General features: G+C 41.2%; 1 protein-coding gene across 1 annotated transcript in view; it reads right to left on the reverse strand.

Annotated features, from left to right (window-relative positions):
* cdh4 (cadherin 4, type 1, R-cadherin (retinal)) overlaps nucleotides 1-18132 on the reverse strand; it is a 1132965-nt gene that overhangs the window by 174277 nt on the left and 940556 nt on the right. The window contains exon 8 of the mRNA XM_039735522.1: nucleotides 5096-5268. Coding sequence (XP_039591456.1) covers nucleotides 5096-5268 — 173 coding nt within the window. The remainder of the gene's footprint in view (nucleotides 1-5095; nucleotides 5269-18132) is intronic.

Consider the following 18132-nt stretch of genomic DNA (forward strand, 5'->3'; position numbering starts at 1 on the left):
AATTAATAGTCTTATTTTAATAACTATTCTAATACAGACTCAACTGTAAAACAGAAATGTCAACAGTTCTAAGGCAAATATATGACAATATAGTAGCCCCTGAAAAACTAAACAATCATCATGGCTGTAATATCATGGAAAAAAAATGCCCTCTGGGATAATAAAGTTTACTTAACCCAATCTAAAACTCAAGACGTGAGAAAACTCAAAAGAGAAGCATAGTAAGACTGAGCACATATGGGGGAAAAAATCTAAATTAACATCTTCTACAAAATACTGAAGGCTTATTAAATACAACAATTTTAGATTAAGTTGAATGATGTTCCTATTTCTCTAAAATGTTAAATGATTGTACAAAAAATTAAATATTATCAACTAGTGATGCCTTATAATAGTATAGAAATGGCTTTGGATAAAATAGTTAATGACTTACAGAATTACTGAAACAAATGATATATTTTTATTCTAGTGGATCTGAGTAAAGCATTCAATATCAGTGCCTTCAGCTGATTTCACTCATAAATAAAAGGAAGAAAATTCTTCATGAAGTTATGGTGATTATGTGCCGGAGATCCCAATTATGTGTGGTATGTCATATGGTCTGTTTAGAGCCCTTTTTGACTCATTATGCTCCCATTAGGTTCAGTCATACTGAAACATAAAGTCAATTATCATAGCAATGATGACAAAATTAAGATTTATTTATTGTTAGTTCTAGATGACCAAGAAGCTTTAAAATCTCTGATCCAATGACTTACTAGTATCACAGAATGGATGAGTAATATTTCCTTAAACAAAACAAAGTTAAAAATCAGAACAATTACAGCAGACTTAGCACCATTACACTGGCTGTCTGTGTCCTTTAGGACTGATTTTAAGATACTCATAAATGTGCCTAAGGGTCTGAACAATTCTACACTTTGATTTTAGAGTGTCTCTCCCCAAAATAGCAATCTTAGATATTTTAAGAATGGTTTACTTAATATTCCAAGGGTGAAGTGTAAAAGAAATGGTGAGGCTACATTTTGCTTGTATGCATCAAAAATGTGGACAACTTCAAGACTGTATATACAGTATGCAAGAACTGGAGAACTTAAAATAATAATAATAATCTGTATAGTTAATTTGGCTTTTTCATTGATTTCTTCATTTTTTTACTTGTTTAACAAAGTGTATTTGAAAGTGTGTTGGGGCTGTGGACTGGCTCATTGTTAAAACCGTTGTTTTATAGACTAGTCACTCATTACTACTTTTCCATTTTTCTCTTTTTGGTATTCCATGGTGCCACCACTGTCATCTGAACATTTTAACCATATTTGATGCTGGGAAGAAGGAAGAAATCTACTCAAGGCTATTCTCATATTCCTGTAACCAATAACAATCAACATATTTTTGTTTCTTAAAATGCTTAACAGGGATGGAGAGTCTTTTGGCCTTGGAATCCTGAACCCCTAGAGGTTTCTTTCCTTTAGCTGCCTTGCCATCTAGACTTCTCATTTTTGTCTCCTCCCTGACCATTTGATTATTAAGCTGGGCAATTACCGTCTCTTCTTAAATAACATCTTATAAATAATTGGTTTTCACTTTCTTTTTCTTAAACTTTTTGATGTATGTATTATTATTGCAAAGTACTTTGAGCTACATTTGTGTATTTAAATATGCCACACAAATAAATGTTTTTGTTGTTTTCCAGTATGCTTGATTATACCAAGTGTCAAAATAATTGATTTTGAGGTGGCATAATTCAAATTAACAAACCTGATTTGACCTCTTTCAAATAACAAATGTCAGAAAATAGTGTGCAGGAATAATGCAATTGATTTGCAGTCTTTTCAATAAATCCATCTTAATACATTCCTAGAGGCACTAAACATAGAAAAGCCTTATAATGTTAGTTTGGAATTCGAATACAGTAAATGTCCCATCAAGGGGCACCATTTAAAAACAAACTGTCTGTACAAATGGATAAGGCCATGCACACACTATCTATGGAGAGATTGCACCTCAAAGCTGCCCTAACATCCATTTACCAAAGCTATCCAATCCAACTTGAGTGCTGTGTGGAGGGGCAGCCTACCCCAGCAGAACTAGAAAGGCAGGTACCAACTGTGGTCTGGGTACCAATCCACTGTAGGGCATGATCAGACAGACACAGAAACACAATAAAACGATTTACAGTCATAAATTAACCTAATCTGCACACCTTTGGAAAATAGGGAAAGTTATTAAAAGGCCAAAAGACTGAACAAGGTATGGGATTTCATAACAACTTTGTCCAAGAACTATTATCAAACATACCCAGTGTGCCCACTGCCATCCCATAGGGCAGTACATTAATTCATAGATGTCTGTCAAAGTAGTTCTGTAGTTTTTCCATCATTGTCAAACTTCTTCAATGCATTGTTATCTATAGTGCACATTAAGCTACTCTGTATAGAAGTATCATCCATTATCCAACCCACAATATCCTAACTACAGGGTCATGGGGGTCCGCTAGAGCCAATCCCAGCCAACACAGGGTGCAAGGCAGGAAACAAACCCTGGGCAGGGTGCCAGCCCACCACAGGGCACACACACACACACACACCCACACTAAGGACAATTTAGGATCACCAATCCACCCAACCTGCATGTCTTTGGACTGTGGGAGGAAACTGGAGCACCCGGAGTAAACCCACGCAGACACAGGGAGAACTTGCAAGGAAGTGAACCTGGGTCTCCTAACTGCGAGGCAGCAGCGCTACCACTGAACCACCGTGCCGCCCACAAAGAAGTATCAACCAACTACAATATCATTTTTTTCCAATTGTGTTGCTGGCCTTAAAACCGAGACATTACATTAATGTACATTACAGAATGCCGCTTGTGTGTTATCTATTCTGCTAAATTACAGGAAATAGCAAAGCAGTTCAAAACATTACTTAGACTTACCAAACTTTTTCATCATCCCAGTCATATGGATATTATATAAGTGATCATTTTTCAAGAACAATCTGAATTATTTTGTTGAAATCCTAAAAATGCTTCTGGTTGGAACAGCCATTTATTACAACTCCTAATCTAATTTATTCAGGGAACAGAGCTACTTTATTGCTCATACTTAAAAAACTACATGTCAAATTCTTAATAATACTGTTGAAACATAACAACTAGAAAGAAATAAACTATGTAGCTGTACAATACTGGAATAAAAATTATTCTGATGTAGCTTTTATTATTACAGTAAATCGTTCCTAACTGTTTTAAACTAAAATGTTCACATTCAAAGCCTTTATTAGTCATATAGATAATAAAGAAAGATGTAGAAATAAAAAAGGAAGGTGCAGCCCTCACAACCATAGTTCATATTTATGTTTCCACTTTTGTCTTTGTTGGTGTGGCACAGTAGTTAGTGCTGCTACCTGCTTCCAGTGGCATTGGTTAGATTCCTGGCCCAGTCACTGCTATGAATCCCAATATTAATTTACCTATAATACTACTGTTATTATTTCTCTTGTCACTATTCTTATGTATACCATATATACTCGCGTATAAGTCGGGTCTTGAAACCCGAAAAATCAATCATAAAATCAGACCCCACCAGTTTCTCAGACTCATCGAGTTTTGTTGCAGCAGCACAGTTACCAATTTCTTTCAACATTTCAACGACTTTTAATTTAAAACTAACTTCATATTTTCTTGTCATTGAATGCTCCATCGTAGATAAGGTATGCTCTTATGATAAAGATGTATTCAGGGTGTGAGATACAAATAACACAAAACAGTGCAAATGTCATTTCAGAATAGCTTGGGTATTACCGTGTGGTCACGTAGGCACAAAATATAGATAAAAAAGGCACTGTCCTCTGTGTTTACTCTCTCAGGTAGATGTTAGCATATCATAATCTCTTGCACCAGTAGCATGAGCTTTCCACATTCAACTTATATGACTGACATTAGAAAATACCGGAAATTATACAGTAAAATCGAACCCCGACTTATCCGCGGGAGAACATAAACGCGAGTAAATACTGTAGTTTTCCTGTGATGCTGTTTTGAACTTCACATTTGTTTGTAGTAAGACCCCTGATTACCAGGCACAGCATAACACTACATGTTGTGTTTGACATCACGGATTAAATCATTTTTAAAATTGAGATGTGCACTGCCCCACATCCAAGCCTTTTGCATAAATCAAAACTCATAATGAAGAGCTACTCCATTTACAGTATTTTAGTTAGAGAATGGAACTCTTAAGAATGGCTAGGACTTTCTGCTCTCTTTTTGCATTTTGATTTTCAACCCACAGATTGGTTTAGTTCAATGGTTGACTTTTTTTTGGCTGTGACCCATGTTCGTATTTTGACCTCACTTTCATGCTTTAACGGGTTGTGATATAATTTCATCTCTGAGTGAAAATTAATTTTTGTCTAATCTCAGGTCACAATTGTCACTGTCTATGTAGAATCTGCATACTCGCCACAGTACTTGCTATTCACTATGGTTTCATATCCCAAAGATGTGTGTGTTAGGCTGATTGGAGATGCATGCTAAATTGATGCAAGGTGAGTGTGGGCATGATTGTGTCCTTTCATCTACTGGCACCCTTTTAATAATTTGTTCCTGCTTTGTGCTCTGGGCTGCTGGGATAGATTTTGGCTTCCAATGATTCTGTATGGGAATAAGTGACTCTGAAATTTAAGTGAATGAAGAACTGAATTATCTTCATAGTGCAATTTAAGTAGCATTTGGTAAGTTAAATGATATAATCACCACGTCAGAAAATAATGGTGGATCAATTAAAGACTTGATTCATTTCAAAGTAAGTAGAGGAGCAAGATTTACAGACTGGGTGGAAGATTTAGATGTATTTGCACCTTACGCACTTAAGCTAACAGATGGGCCAATATAGCATGAAACATTTCAGGTACTGTCTTCCACTACAGAGAAATGATAATGGAGAATAGACTGGATGTCTGTTTTAAAATGTACAAGAAAATGTTAAAAAATATATTGTTTGTTTCAAAAACAAAGAATAAACCTTAAAGTTTGTAACCAGATTGCATGATGGGAAAATACACTTCAACATTCAGAGCTTTGAAATGCTGGGACTAACCTCTCTGTCCAGCCCGGCTGCAACTGTCACAATGTCCCCAGTCTCGCTGTTGATTGTGAACATGTTAGGAATTGGGCTGTGGGGTGACTGGGAGAGTATTCTGTAGCGCACCATGCCATTAGGGGTAGTGTCATCATCTGCATCATTTGCTGTCACCTTCATCACATGGGAGCCTGATGAAAGAAAAAAAAACAGGAAGAAGAAGAAGAAGCAGTGTGTTTAGTATTTAAGAAGACACAAATACACTACTAGGTAACTTTTTTGCATTTTCTACAGTAATAGCCTAATCATTATAGTGTATACTACAGAGTAATGTGCTTCATTATTTTTTAAAAATAGTTTCAGTGTAGTTTAACTTTGCATTTACTTCTGAGCACATCAGGTATTATGCTTTGTGAATTGCCATGATCTTAGTCGTGGCTCGTTGGTTCCCACTATGACTTGTCAAATGTTACCCAAGTCTCATTCGAGTCTTCTTGCTTTAGCATTAATGCAAACATCTGTCATTTTCTAGGCATTCATTCAGTCACAGCCTTATTTCTAGTTTCTCCTGCCCTTTGGTTGATCCCTTTTGTTTTAGATCTTTGCCTAAATTATTAGTCATACTTCTTGGTTACATTGGTTTACCTGAAATATGCCCTATTGTCCTCCTCATTTGTTTGCATCTGTCCTGTTTCTTTTACTGACATTTTGCCTTTACATCATTGAATTCCCATAATTTTATTGTAGGTCTCATATTCTTAAATCCATGTTTAGATAATGCACCTAACATCTTCTGTTTCCTCCATCCTGGGATTAGTCCAGCTAAAGGGGAAAACAGGGTAACTGCAAAGGCATGAAGAAATGGTATAAAGTGTTGGTATCTGTTAGAGGTGAAATGATGTTATGATTCAGCTTTTAAAATTACATGATTGTACATGTAAAATATAAATTAACACAGAGTACAAATACACTTTTTTAGGTCAAATCTCTGCAACGGCAAGCCCTGCTCTTCGTGTAGTGTACCTTGTCATGTTCCCTTCACCTATGCTCTTTTTCTAGCTAAAATTATGACATTATAACCTTTCACTAAAATGTCACTATTAAGATTATATCAGACCTGCACTATCTGGCCTCCTAGTGGGATGAAAGGACTAAGGGTTCCTTTAACTTGTTATTGTTAACCTATTGAATGGCTCCATAAAGAGCTCTGTGTTGCCAGTCAGGTACCCATTACATGAAAGCAAGAGAAGCCTCAGCATCCTGCTGTCTTGCTCTGATCTGCAGGTGTTCCATCTTTGACAGAGCCTTTAATTGATTCCAGGGGAGTTTCTCAATGTAATTACACTTTTTATATAACCTTCCGCAGGGTCACAGAACAAACCTGTAGGTGCAATTAAGTTGTTTCAATGGATTAAAGAGTGGAAAATCATTCTATACTTAGTACCCAGTTAAATACACATTCAAAATGCCAGTACAACAGGATATAACAAAGCAAACTTGCAATTCTGATATTAGTATAGGAGCAACATTTGAACTAATCCTCGCTTAAAGGTCTTGTCACTTCCAACATAATACATCGAACCTTATTCCAGAAGTTCACAAAGTACAAATGACTGCTGGCACTTGATTGAATCTGTTTTAAAGTCAGCTGTTGAAACGAGGCTCAGCAAGAGGCTACACAGAAGACAGTCAACTTTACAACTTTCAGCCAAATCAGTCTTTATTGGGCTCAGCATTGTGACTGCAATTTGTGCAAATCTGACGTAAATGTAATTTTCTTAAGTGATATTTGGGATTTGATTTTGATTTGGGTACTTTAAAAAGCTGTTGATGAAGAAAATCCAACAGTAGTATCTGGGGAAGTAGTCCCAAATTAAGGGCTAGCACCAAGAATAAGCAGGGAAGAAGTATATGAGGCACTGCAAAGAATAAAAATGAAAAGGCAACTGGACCACATGCAATACCAGTAGAAGTGTGGAAAGTTGATGGGAAGTCGGAGCAGATGTGTTGTGGGATTTAATGCAGAAGATCTATGAACAGAAGAAAATACCAGAGGAGGGGAGGAACAGTGTGGTTGTGTCCATTTATATGCAGAAGAGAGATATCCAGGTTTGTGGAATTTATAGATGGATAAAGCTGATGTCACACATGACAAAAATCTGGAAAAGGGTAATTAAGAGAAGGTTTAGGGACGAGACCACCATAGGGAAGCAGCAGTTTGGTTTTAGGCCAGGCATTGGAGATAAAAGTAATTGTATTGAGACAGCTCATAGAGAAGCATTGAGACAAACAGAAAGGCTTGCATAAAGTATTTATTGATTTGGAAGATGCACATGATGTGCATGATGTTAACGCAGCACCGAAGAAAAAAAAGAAAGTGACAAATATATGTGACATTGGGTGTAAAGTTATGGTACTTGTAAAAGTTAGCTTTTATCACTTTATTCTCTCAGTCAAGATCACGAAACCCCCCATGATCTGACCCTAACTGACATAGCCAGTATAAATTTACACACGGTCTGTTTGTTTTCAAGTAATATTGCATTAGTGCGACAATGTTTTCTGATTGGTACTATTCAGGTCATAAAATGATTTCTTCAAAATGTTACATATACTTGTCTCTTTCTTTTTTACCCCCAGTGTTGCGCTGACATTGTGCACCAGAAGGTGTGAACTTATTCAGAGCGAGCAGGAGCACGTGGGTGGCCAGTTGCTTGTGCTATAACAAGCTTGACCTGGCGGTGATCAACACACATGTACTACTGTGCAAGGCATGCACGGGGTCCACTGAGAAAAGAAGAGTGTTCATGGCTCACCTTGCAGTGGAACTTCGTTGTCACTTCTTACAAGAAAAGGCGATGGAAAAAGAAAAGGAGGATGCAACATCGACAAGCTTCTGTTCCAAGACAGACGCTTCCCCCAGGAAAGCAAACTTAGGCCTTGTTCACACGGGCGTTAAAATCGGGCGTTTTTTTTGCGTTCGTAGCGTCCGGTGAGCGTGGATCAAGCGCCGAGTGTTTTCTACACGTAGGAGTCAATGAGAGTGTTCACACGAGCTTTGGTGACGTGCGTTTGTCCGGCTGCGCGTTTATACGGCATCAAAAAAACATTGCATGCAGCTTTTTCTTGGCGTTCAAAACCCAACAAACGCAAGGAAACCGCTTCTAGTTCGTTTTCTGCGCGTTTATTTTACGCTTTGGAGGAGCCGGGGGGATTGGGGGGCATTTCAGTGCATAACACCGGTGTAAGCGCACACTCGACTACTGTTTCCTTACCTCAAAGTGACAAGTAGTCTCTCTTCGGGGCTAACACCAAGTCGCATATTGGTTGATCAGCGTACAATGTGGCATTGCACCAGCTGCAGCATACAATCAAAAGTGGAAACCGACATCCGACAGTAATTAGAAAAAAACTTGCGCGGAAATTTTCGCATTTCTTCATAAAGCACAAAAAAACTTCCTTTAACCCGACGTTGTGCAGTCAGAGGATGAACCCAGTAGCGGCGGCGATTTTTTCTCTCCCTACGTCGCCGTGTTACAAGTATTTTTAAAACAAGAAGATTAATATCTAACATAGCAAAATGGTCCATATTGAAAGGAGGCACCTCAAATAAAACGACAAGGGCTTTCATATCCAGTTTCCGACACTGCCTCCACAGGTTAACACACAAACTACAATTTGGGCTGCAGGCTGGCGTTAGACAGAGACAAACGAACGGCGGTGTAGAAGTCAATCGATCGCCACCACAAAATGCAACATAAACGTCTAGGACGTTCAGAGCAAGTTTGTTTATCCAAAAACTTAACGCCCGTGTGAACAAGGCCTAAGTCAGTGTCAGCCTCTTCAGTGTAATAGGAACTACAGCACAGAGAGAAGTGTATACATTGCAACAGGTACATATGTTGGAAACCTAAGAAAGATGGTCCTTGGGTGTGTAGGAACTGTTAACATTTGAATCTAATGATTGCATATAGCGCGGAACTGACATCTCTGTACTGTTCTGCCCTCTGCATATCCTGGAGTACAAAAGAAACACCACCATGCACCAAAATGTGGAGACTGGGCAAAATCGGAAAAAAAAAACATGCAGTCACTGATTACAACCGCAAGATGGTAGGCAAATGAATGTGAATAATATGAATAATGTTGCATCAGTACCACAATGTTTTCCGAAATGTACAATACAGGTCATAAAATTAATAATTCCAAATATCATATATACCTATGTCTGTGTTTTTTGTCAGTGCGGCTTTGATCCTGATGATCTTCCTGCAGCACTTTCAGGTGTGGTGGAAGTGCTACATGAGCACCCAGAAGCACACCGGATGAATCTGCCTCCTGTATAGCAGCACTCCCTGTTGTGGCGGAAGACCACGTCTCCTGGAATGTCTGGGCAGACCCTGGTGGTGGCCACGTGCCCCAACCGGGTGGAGCTTCCCAGCTCTGAACGTGTGGCCCACATGCGAACCTGGGCAGTTGCCCTCTCGTGTCCCGGGGGAGGTATTGGTTCTCTCCCAGTCCTTCTACCTTCCAGGCATCCTTGCTGCACAGACTCCCCAGCCGTCTGTCACAATTGTTTATATCTACATTTTGTCATTTATTACTAAAATATGAAAAACATTTCTGTTTTAACTATGTGTTTACACAGATTATTGTAGAAACAGAACACACATGAAATGCATGTATTCCAAATAACAATCTATTATTTCCTTATACAACTTTAGGTACCAGACACCCAGATAATCAAGGTTTGAACTGGAAGAACTTTGTGCCCATTATGCGGGTGGGGGGATGGAATAGTAGGCTGCTTGCTGCTTGTCTTGATTGGCATATTTACAAGACAAAAGATACTGACGGAGAGGTACGGAGGGATTTAAGGTGGGCCGGATTTACGGGTTTTTTCGTAGGCTTTGGTAATTCTAGTGTTAATGATGATCAGTATTCAGATGTTAGGATAAGAATAGATAAGTTTAAATATGTAGGATCTGTGGTAGCCCATGATGGAGAATAAGATGTAGAGATTATCTATAGCGTGCATTGTAGATGGAACAAGTAGATGAGGATATCAGAATGATTGTGTGATTGAAGAATTAAGATGAAGGTTAAAGATAAGGTTTTTACAACATTGGTAAGACAAGGAATGATATATGGAGCTAAGACACGGCCAGTAAAAGGAGCACAGGAGAAGAAGTTAGATGTGGTAGAAATGAGAATGCTAAGACATATGTATGGATTTACAAAACATCACAGAATAAAAAATGAGAAAATCAGAGGTTCAACAAAACTGGGAGAAATATCTAAGAATGTTTGGACATTTGATAAGGAGAGATCAAGAAAACGTGGGAAAAAGAGCAATGAAAATGGAAGTAGAGGGGAAGAAAAAGCAAAGGCGTCTAAAGCAGAAGTAGACGCATAACGTAAAAGATGATTTTTTTAAAAAAGGGCATGCCTGGGGAGGATGTACGGGACCAGCTGTATGGAGAAGACTGATAAGACATATTGACTCCACACATAGTTGTAGATGGCAAATTTTAGAGGTGTCATATGACTCACTCAGCCAAACACTGTAGGTTTTTTGAGTCAGAGAACAAGGGCTAATGGTTATTTTTTGCCTGTAATATTGTTAACATATTGGTTTTAATCATTTTATGGCACTTAGTCAATGAAACAACTGACAGCCTTCTATTAACATTGGACTAAAGTCAAACATATGAGCCACACTGCCTTCCAAATAAATCAGATCAGCTACACGTTAATAAGGAGACCAAACACATGCTGTTATACATCAGTTAGATGAGATTATTATTAGAATTATAAATAGGACAGCCCTAATGAACAGTTAACCTAAAATTCACAGACCTTTTCTTACATGGGGAAGGATTAATCACATAAAAATAATGTGGATTTTAACCTGATTATATTTACTTTTCAGGATTTTATGAAGCCTCAGCAAATACAAACTTATGCTCTAAAAAAATCACACTATGAAGAGAAAGTCAAAATGAACTTTCAAAACACAAATTTAATGTTGTGGCTAATCGGTATAGATGTACATAACTTGGACTGTCTTTACAATGCAAAATACATTTTAAGTTTGTGCACTGGGTTTTTGGCATTCAATTACCAGTGTGACCTTACAGATCATAAGATTGCATTTGATATTAGTGTTTGTCAAGATTACACTAGGGCAGCACAATGGCTAGCTCTGGTGCCTTATGGAGCCTGGATTTAAATCCTAGCTCCAGGATTTTATGAAATTTGTATATTCTCCATGTGTCTCATGGATTTTACCCTAGGTACTCTGGTTTTGCTCCCACATCGGTACAGGCATATAGGTGAAGCCAAACGGCAACTGTAAACTGGCCAGGCATGAGTGTGAGTCTGTGTGTTTGTGATCGACTAGAACCCTGTACATGAACGTTTTCTGCCTTGGGCATGGTGTTGCCCCTATAATCCTAAAGTAGATTAAGCAGGTTTGAAATGTTATGTTATGTAACAATTTAAATTGAAAACTGTTAACAAACTCACTCATTGATATTTCTTAAAGTAAGAAAACATTTATGAACTTCAGAACTTATGGTAATGCATTTCATTAAATTTAAAAAATAAGTACTGTATATGCCACATACGGTACCTGCTCAATTTGTTTTTATTAGAGAAGATAATACTGTTTATATTTCCTTCTAAAAACCTTTTCCTATAATTCTGCCTACTTTCCAACCTCAATATTTAAAAAGCCAAATTCTTATCTTCATGATTTTGCTTACTGAGTCTGAGAGGAGGTTCCTTTTTGAGACGACACCCAAGTAGTTAATTCATTTTTATCCTCTAGTACTGCCTGTACCCTTGTGATCTGGGTTAAAAATACTGTCCCAGTTGCATCTGAAAAAGGTAACTAAGACATGCAGGCCTCAGGAAGGGCATCCAGCTGTAAAAAATATGGCTCCTATACCTCCTTTAAGGGGGTCAACCAACTAACCATAGTGAACCTAAAAAATAAAAAAAACTGTCAGAGGCAGAGAGAGATGACTAACTGCTTCTGAATAACCTGGAACACTTTTATTTGCACTGTTTTTTCTGGAATACTCTTGTATATTTTATTCATGATGAATAAAATGAATAAATTGGTTGAAATTACAAATGTATTAATTTTATTTCTAATGAAATAGTGTAATTTGCAACACACGGAGAAAGCATCATTTTCTCTTTTTCAGTGCTGACAGATGCACTAGAATAGTGGTGTTGGAAGTTTTATTGAGATGCACAAATTAATATACACTGTTTACAGTTACAGTATGATAATTTAATGAGTGACATCAATAGAAAAGGAGTGTTTGTTCCATAGGATATGAATATTCACAGTAAGAGCCTCATTTGAATGAAAAAGAAGGTAAAATAAATATTAATATTATTATCACAATAGTAAATAACATTCCTAGAGTATACTGGATGCTTGTCAAACACCAGCTTACTACATTTATTACGTTAAACTCTTACCACACTTAGGCAGCATTTTTGTAGATGGTAGTGTAGATATGTTCCTGTGAGCCAAAAAAGATTAATTATACAGTACATCCACAAAATTACTGATGACTGTAAAACTAAATCAGCAATGAAAATGCATGTATAATCATATCACTGGAGCTTTGTGGATTTCCCGTAAGTACTATGGATCTCCACCTACATTTCAAAAATACGCATGTTAGGTTAATTGCCAATTCTAACTTTCCCCAATGTGAGTGTAGGTATGTGTGGTTTCCAGTCCAAGGTTGGCTCTTGCCTTGTGTCAAATGTTGCCAGGGTAGGCTCCCGTCCACTGCAATCCAGAACAGGTTTATCAGATCTGGAGAAGGTTATGTTACGTTATGCCACATCATGTATTTAGGGGTCATCCTAGAAGCCTTTCTTGCTCAGAATAGCATAGGAACTCCTCCCTTCATTAAATATATGACACAAGGGAAGGGGAGAATAAACACAGGATGTCCAAACTGAAAATACAGAAATCCTGAATTCATTCCAGATCTTCATCCTTAGCCTCACTCTCTCTTAAACAGAGTCAGATATTCCATGCTGAGTTGGTTGCCTTCTGAGAACCTAAGAAAATCACACATATTTCTCTCTTTCATTTTTTCTTTCTTGCTTTGGGGCTCCCTCCTATTTCCATCCGATGTAGCATACTGTATGTAGGACACCATAAGAAATGTATCTACTGTTATTTTAAACAGTATATTTATATATCTCCTCCTTGAACCGTCACCTTATCGTGGTGGAGGGGTTTGCGTGTCCCAATGATCCTAGGAGCTATGTTGTCCGGGGCTTTATGCCCCTGGTAGGGCCACCCAAGGCAAACTGGTCCTAGGTGAGGGATGAGACAAAGAGCGGTTCAATAAACCTCCAATGAAAATAAAAACTTGGACGACGCTTTCCCTTGCCCGACGCTGGTCACCGGGGCCCCCTCTGGAGCCAGGCCTGGAGGTGGGGCTCGATGGCGAGCGCCTGGTGGCCGGGCCTGCACCCATGGGCTCGGCGGGCACAGCCCAAGAGGTAACGTGGGTCCTCCTCCCCATGGGCTCACCACCTATGGGAGGGGCCAAGGAGGTTGGGTGCAATGTGAGTTGGGTGGTGGCGGCGGGACCTTGGCGGTCTGATCCTCGGCTACAGAAACTGGCTCTTGGGACGTGGAATGTCACCTCTCTGAAGGGGAAGGAGCCTGAGCTAGTGCGCGAGGTCAGAGGTTCCGCTAGATATAGTCGGACTCACCTCGACGCACAGCTTGGACTCTGGAACCAATCTCCTTGAGAGGGGCTGGACTCTCTACCACTCTGGAGTTGCCCCGGTGAGAGGCGCCGAGCAGGTGTGGGCATACTTATTGCCCCCACTGGAGCCTGTGCATTGGGGTTTACCCCGTGGACGAGAGGGTGGCCTCCCTCCGCCTGCGGGTGGGGAAGGGTCCTGACTGTTGTTTGTGCGTATGCGCCCGAACAGCAGTTTGGAGTATCCACCCTTTTTGGAGTCTCTGGAGGGGTTGCTAGAGGGCATACCTTCTGGGAATTCCCTCGTTTTGCTGGGAGACTTCAATGCTCACGGGGCAATGACAGTGAGACCTGGAAGGGCGTGATTGGGAGGAATGGCCCCGATCTGAACCCGAGCGGTGTTTTGTTATTGGACTTCTGTGCTCGCCACGGATTGTCCATAACGAACACCATGTTCAAGCATAAGGGTGTTCATATGTGCACTTGGCACCAGGACACCCTAGGCCTCAGGTCGATGATCGACTTTGTGGTCGTGTCGCCGGACTTGCGCCATATGTCTTGGACACTTGGGTGAAGAGAGGGGCGGAGCTGTCAACTGATCACCACCTGGTGGTGAGTTGGCTTCGATGGTGGGGGAAGATGCCGGTCAGACCTGGTAGGCCCAAACGTGTTGTGAGGGTCTGCTGGGAACGGCTGGCAGAGTCCCCTGTCAGAAGTAGCTTCAACTCCCACCTCCGCAGAACTTCAACCACGCCCCGAGGGAGGTGGGGACATTGAGTCCAATGGGCCATGTTCCGTGCCTCTATTGTTGAGGCGGCTGACCGGAGCTGTGGCCGCAAGGTGGTCGGTGCCTGTCGTGGCGGCAATCCCCAACCCGTTGGTGGACACCGCGTGAGGGATGCCGTCAAGCTGAAGAAGGAGTCCTATAGGACTTTTTGTCCTGTGGGTCTCTGGAGGCAGCTGATAGGTACCGCAGGCCAAGCGAACGCGCTTCGTTGTTGCTGAGGCAAAACTCGGGCATGGGAGGAGTTTGGAGAGGCCATGGAGAACACTTTGGACGGCTTCGAGGAGATTCTGGTCCACCGTCCGCGCCTCAGGAGGGGAAGCAGTGCAGTGTCAACACCGTATATGGTGGGGATGGTGCGCTGCTGACCTCACTTCGACGCTAGGGTCGGTGGGAGGAGTACTTCAAGACCTCCTCAATCCCACTAACATGCCTTCCACGAGGAAGCAGAGCCTGGGGACTCTGAGGTGGGCTCTCCCATCTCTGGGACTGAAGTCACCGAGGTGGTCAAAAACTCCTTGGTGGCAGGGCCCCGGGTGGATGAGATACCCGAGTTCCTTAAGGCTCTGGATGTTGTAGGACTGTCTTGGTTGACACGCCTCTGCAACATCGCATGGACATCGGGACAGTGCCTCTGGATTGGCAGACCGGGTGGTGGTCCCCTCTTTAAAAGGGGACCGGAGGGTGTGTTCCAACTATAGAGGGATCACACTCCTCAGCCTCCCTGGAAAAGTCTATTCGGGGTTCTGGAGAGGAGGGTCCGTCGGATAGTCGAACCTCGGATTCAGGAGGAACAGTGTGGTTTTCGCCCTGGTCGCGAACAGTGGACCAGCTCTTCACCCTTAGCAGAGTCCTGAGGGTGCATGGGAGTTTGCCCGACCGGTCTACATGTGTTTTGTGGACTTGGAAAAGGCATTCGACCGTGTCCCTCGGGAATCCTGTGGGGGTGCTCGGGAGTATGGGGTACCGGACCCCTGATAAGAGCTGTTCGGTCTCTGTACAACCGTGTCAGAGCTTGGTCCGCATTGCCGCAGTAAGTCGAGCCCGCTTCCAGTGAGAGTTGGACTCGCCAGGGCTGCCCTTTGTCACCATTCTGTTCATAACTTTTATGGACAGAATTTCTAGGCGCAGCCAGGGTGTTGAAGGGGTCCGGTTTGGTGGACTCAGGATTGGGTCACTGCTTTTGCAGATGATGTTGTCCTGTTTGCTTCATCAGGCCGTGATCTTCAGCTCTCTGGATCGGTTCGCAGCTGAGTGTGAAGCGGCTGGGATGAGAATCAGCACCTCCAAATCCGAGAGCATGGTCCTCAGCCGGAAAAGGGTGGAGTGCCCTCTCAGGGTTGGGGGAGAGATCCTGCCCAAAGTGGAGGAGTTCAAGTATCTCGGGGTCTTGTTCACGAGTGAGGGAAGAATGGAGCGTGAGATCGACAGGCGGATCGGTGCGGCATCCGCAGTGATGCGGGCTCTGCATCGGTCTGTCGTGGTGAAAAAGGAGCTGAGCCGTAAGGCAAAGCTCTCAATTTACCAGTCGATCTACGCTCCTACCCTCACCTATGGTCATGAGCTATGGGTAGTGACCGAAAGAACGAGATCGCGAATACAAGCGGCTGAAATGAGTTTCCTCCGCAGGGTGTCTGGGCTTTCCCTTAAAGATAGGGTGAGAAGCTCAGTCATCCGGGAGGGGCTCAGAGTAGAGCCGCTGCTCCTCCGCATCAAGAGGAGTCAGATGAGGTGGCTCGGGCATCTGATCAGGATGCCTCCTGGACGCCTCCCTGGTGAGGTGTTCCGGCACGCCCAACCGGGAGGAGGCCCCGGGAAGACCCAGGACACGCTGGAGGGACTATGTCTCCGGCTGGCCTGGGAACGCCTTTGGGATTCTCCGAAGAGCTGGAAGAAGTGGCCGGGAGAGGGAAGTCTGGGCCTCTCTGCTTAAGCTGCTGCCCCCGCGACCCGACCTCGGATAAGCGGAAGAGAATGGATGGATGGATGGATATTTATATGCACTGCATCTATCACTCCATCCATTAGAAGTCATTAGGAGTCTGAGACACAAAAATCCTGTATTCTGATAGACATTTGTCTCAAAATGGGAATTTAACCAAAAATGGAGCAACATGACACACTTCTTCTCATTCATACATCCTAGCATGACTCTGACATGTAGGAAAAATACTGCATTCACTGAAGGAAACCTGGAAATCCATGTGGACATAGGAAGCAAATGCAAATCCCACACAGATAGTGACTTAGCTGAGGGTCAAACAATAATCCCTGTACTGGTACAATTTATATTTTTTAGAAAGAATTGTAGAAAGGTGGCTATCACCTCATCTCCTTTATGAATATATTTTCCTGCCATATACAGTATGTCTACATTGATATGGAATTTTACACAAATACACTTTTAGGTTTAAAAATAGATTTGAAAGACAGGAAGAAATTTACAACAGGGATTTGTCTGAAATGTATGTTTATGAGGAGGCTGCAGATCACAGCACTGGAGATTCTTTTCCAAGCAGCTTTGCTTCATGGATGAGTGTAGATAGGTCTTTTGCCAAGTAAATGTGCTATAAAAGATCCTCTTTTCATAGTTTAAACAAATATGTGAGATGTAGCCTCTGAGTCCCACTGGGAAACATTGTTTGCAGTATCTTTAACGGTATCTTTAACGTTCATCGCCTGAGGTCCACTTTCTACATTGAGGTTGCCCCACATGGAGGTAGAAGTTTATTTTTTCCCAGTTGAATTGTTTACCCTATTGGCAGTTTGAAACACAAAATCATAAGGAAGAAGAAAATGAACATGGGACAGTAGTTCTGTCTGGTAGGCTCTTATTATTACAGCATCATCCATCTTTGCTATAATTTATATCCTTAGTAAATCAAGCTTTATAAGCTTTATATTCTTAACATGTTTCAGTTACATTTTAGAACAAACCATAGTACAAAAACTGCACAGGTTAAAGTAGTAAATGATTTATGGGTTAATGCATAAAGAGGCCGTATATCTGTTCTTGTTCTCTTAGACTTGAGAGCAGCATTTGACACCATAGAGCACAGTATTCTTATAAATTACCACAGATAATGGGTGGGCCTCTTCAACAGTGTCTTAAATTGGCTTAAGTCTTAATTAATAGGTAGAAAATTCTTCGTTAGTTGTGGTGATTGCAATTCAGAGTCCAATTGATGTTGTATATGGCGTACCACAAGGATCTATTCTGGATCCACTATTTTTTTTCAATCTATATACTTCCATTACTTTAGATTATTTCTAAACACAAGATGAGATACCACAGCTAAGCAGATGACACACAGCTTTATTTATCGACTAGCAAAATGCCCGTGCTTCGCAGCGGCGAAGTACTGCCTTAAAATTTTTATTAAGAAGAAAATTAAACCTTTTTAAACTGAGGGAAAATATACCAATAATTATTTGTTAAGGATCTTTTTGTATACCACACTGTCAGTTCGGCCCTCCGGTTGTAATATGACCAAGCTGTGCGCTGAGCTTACTCTTGA

The sequence above is a fragment of the Polypterus senegalus genome, chromosome 14 (genome assembly GCF_016835505.1).
Source record: "Polypterus senegalus isolate Bchr_013 chromosome 14, ASM1683550v1, whole genome shotgun sequence".
In the NCBI taxonomy this organism is placed as follows: Eukaryota; Metazoa; Chordata; class Cladistia; order Polypteriformes; family Polypteridae; genus Polypterus; species Polypterus senegalus.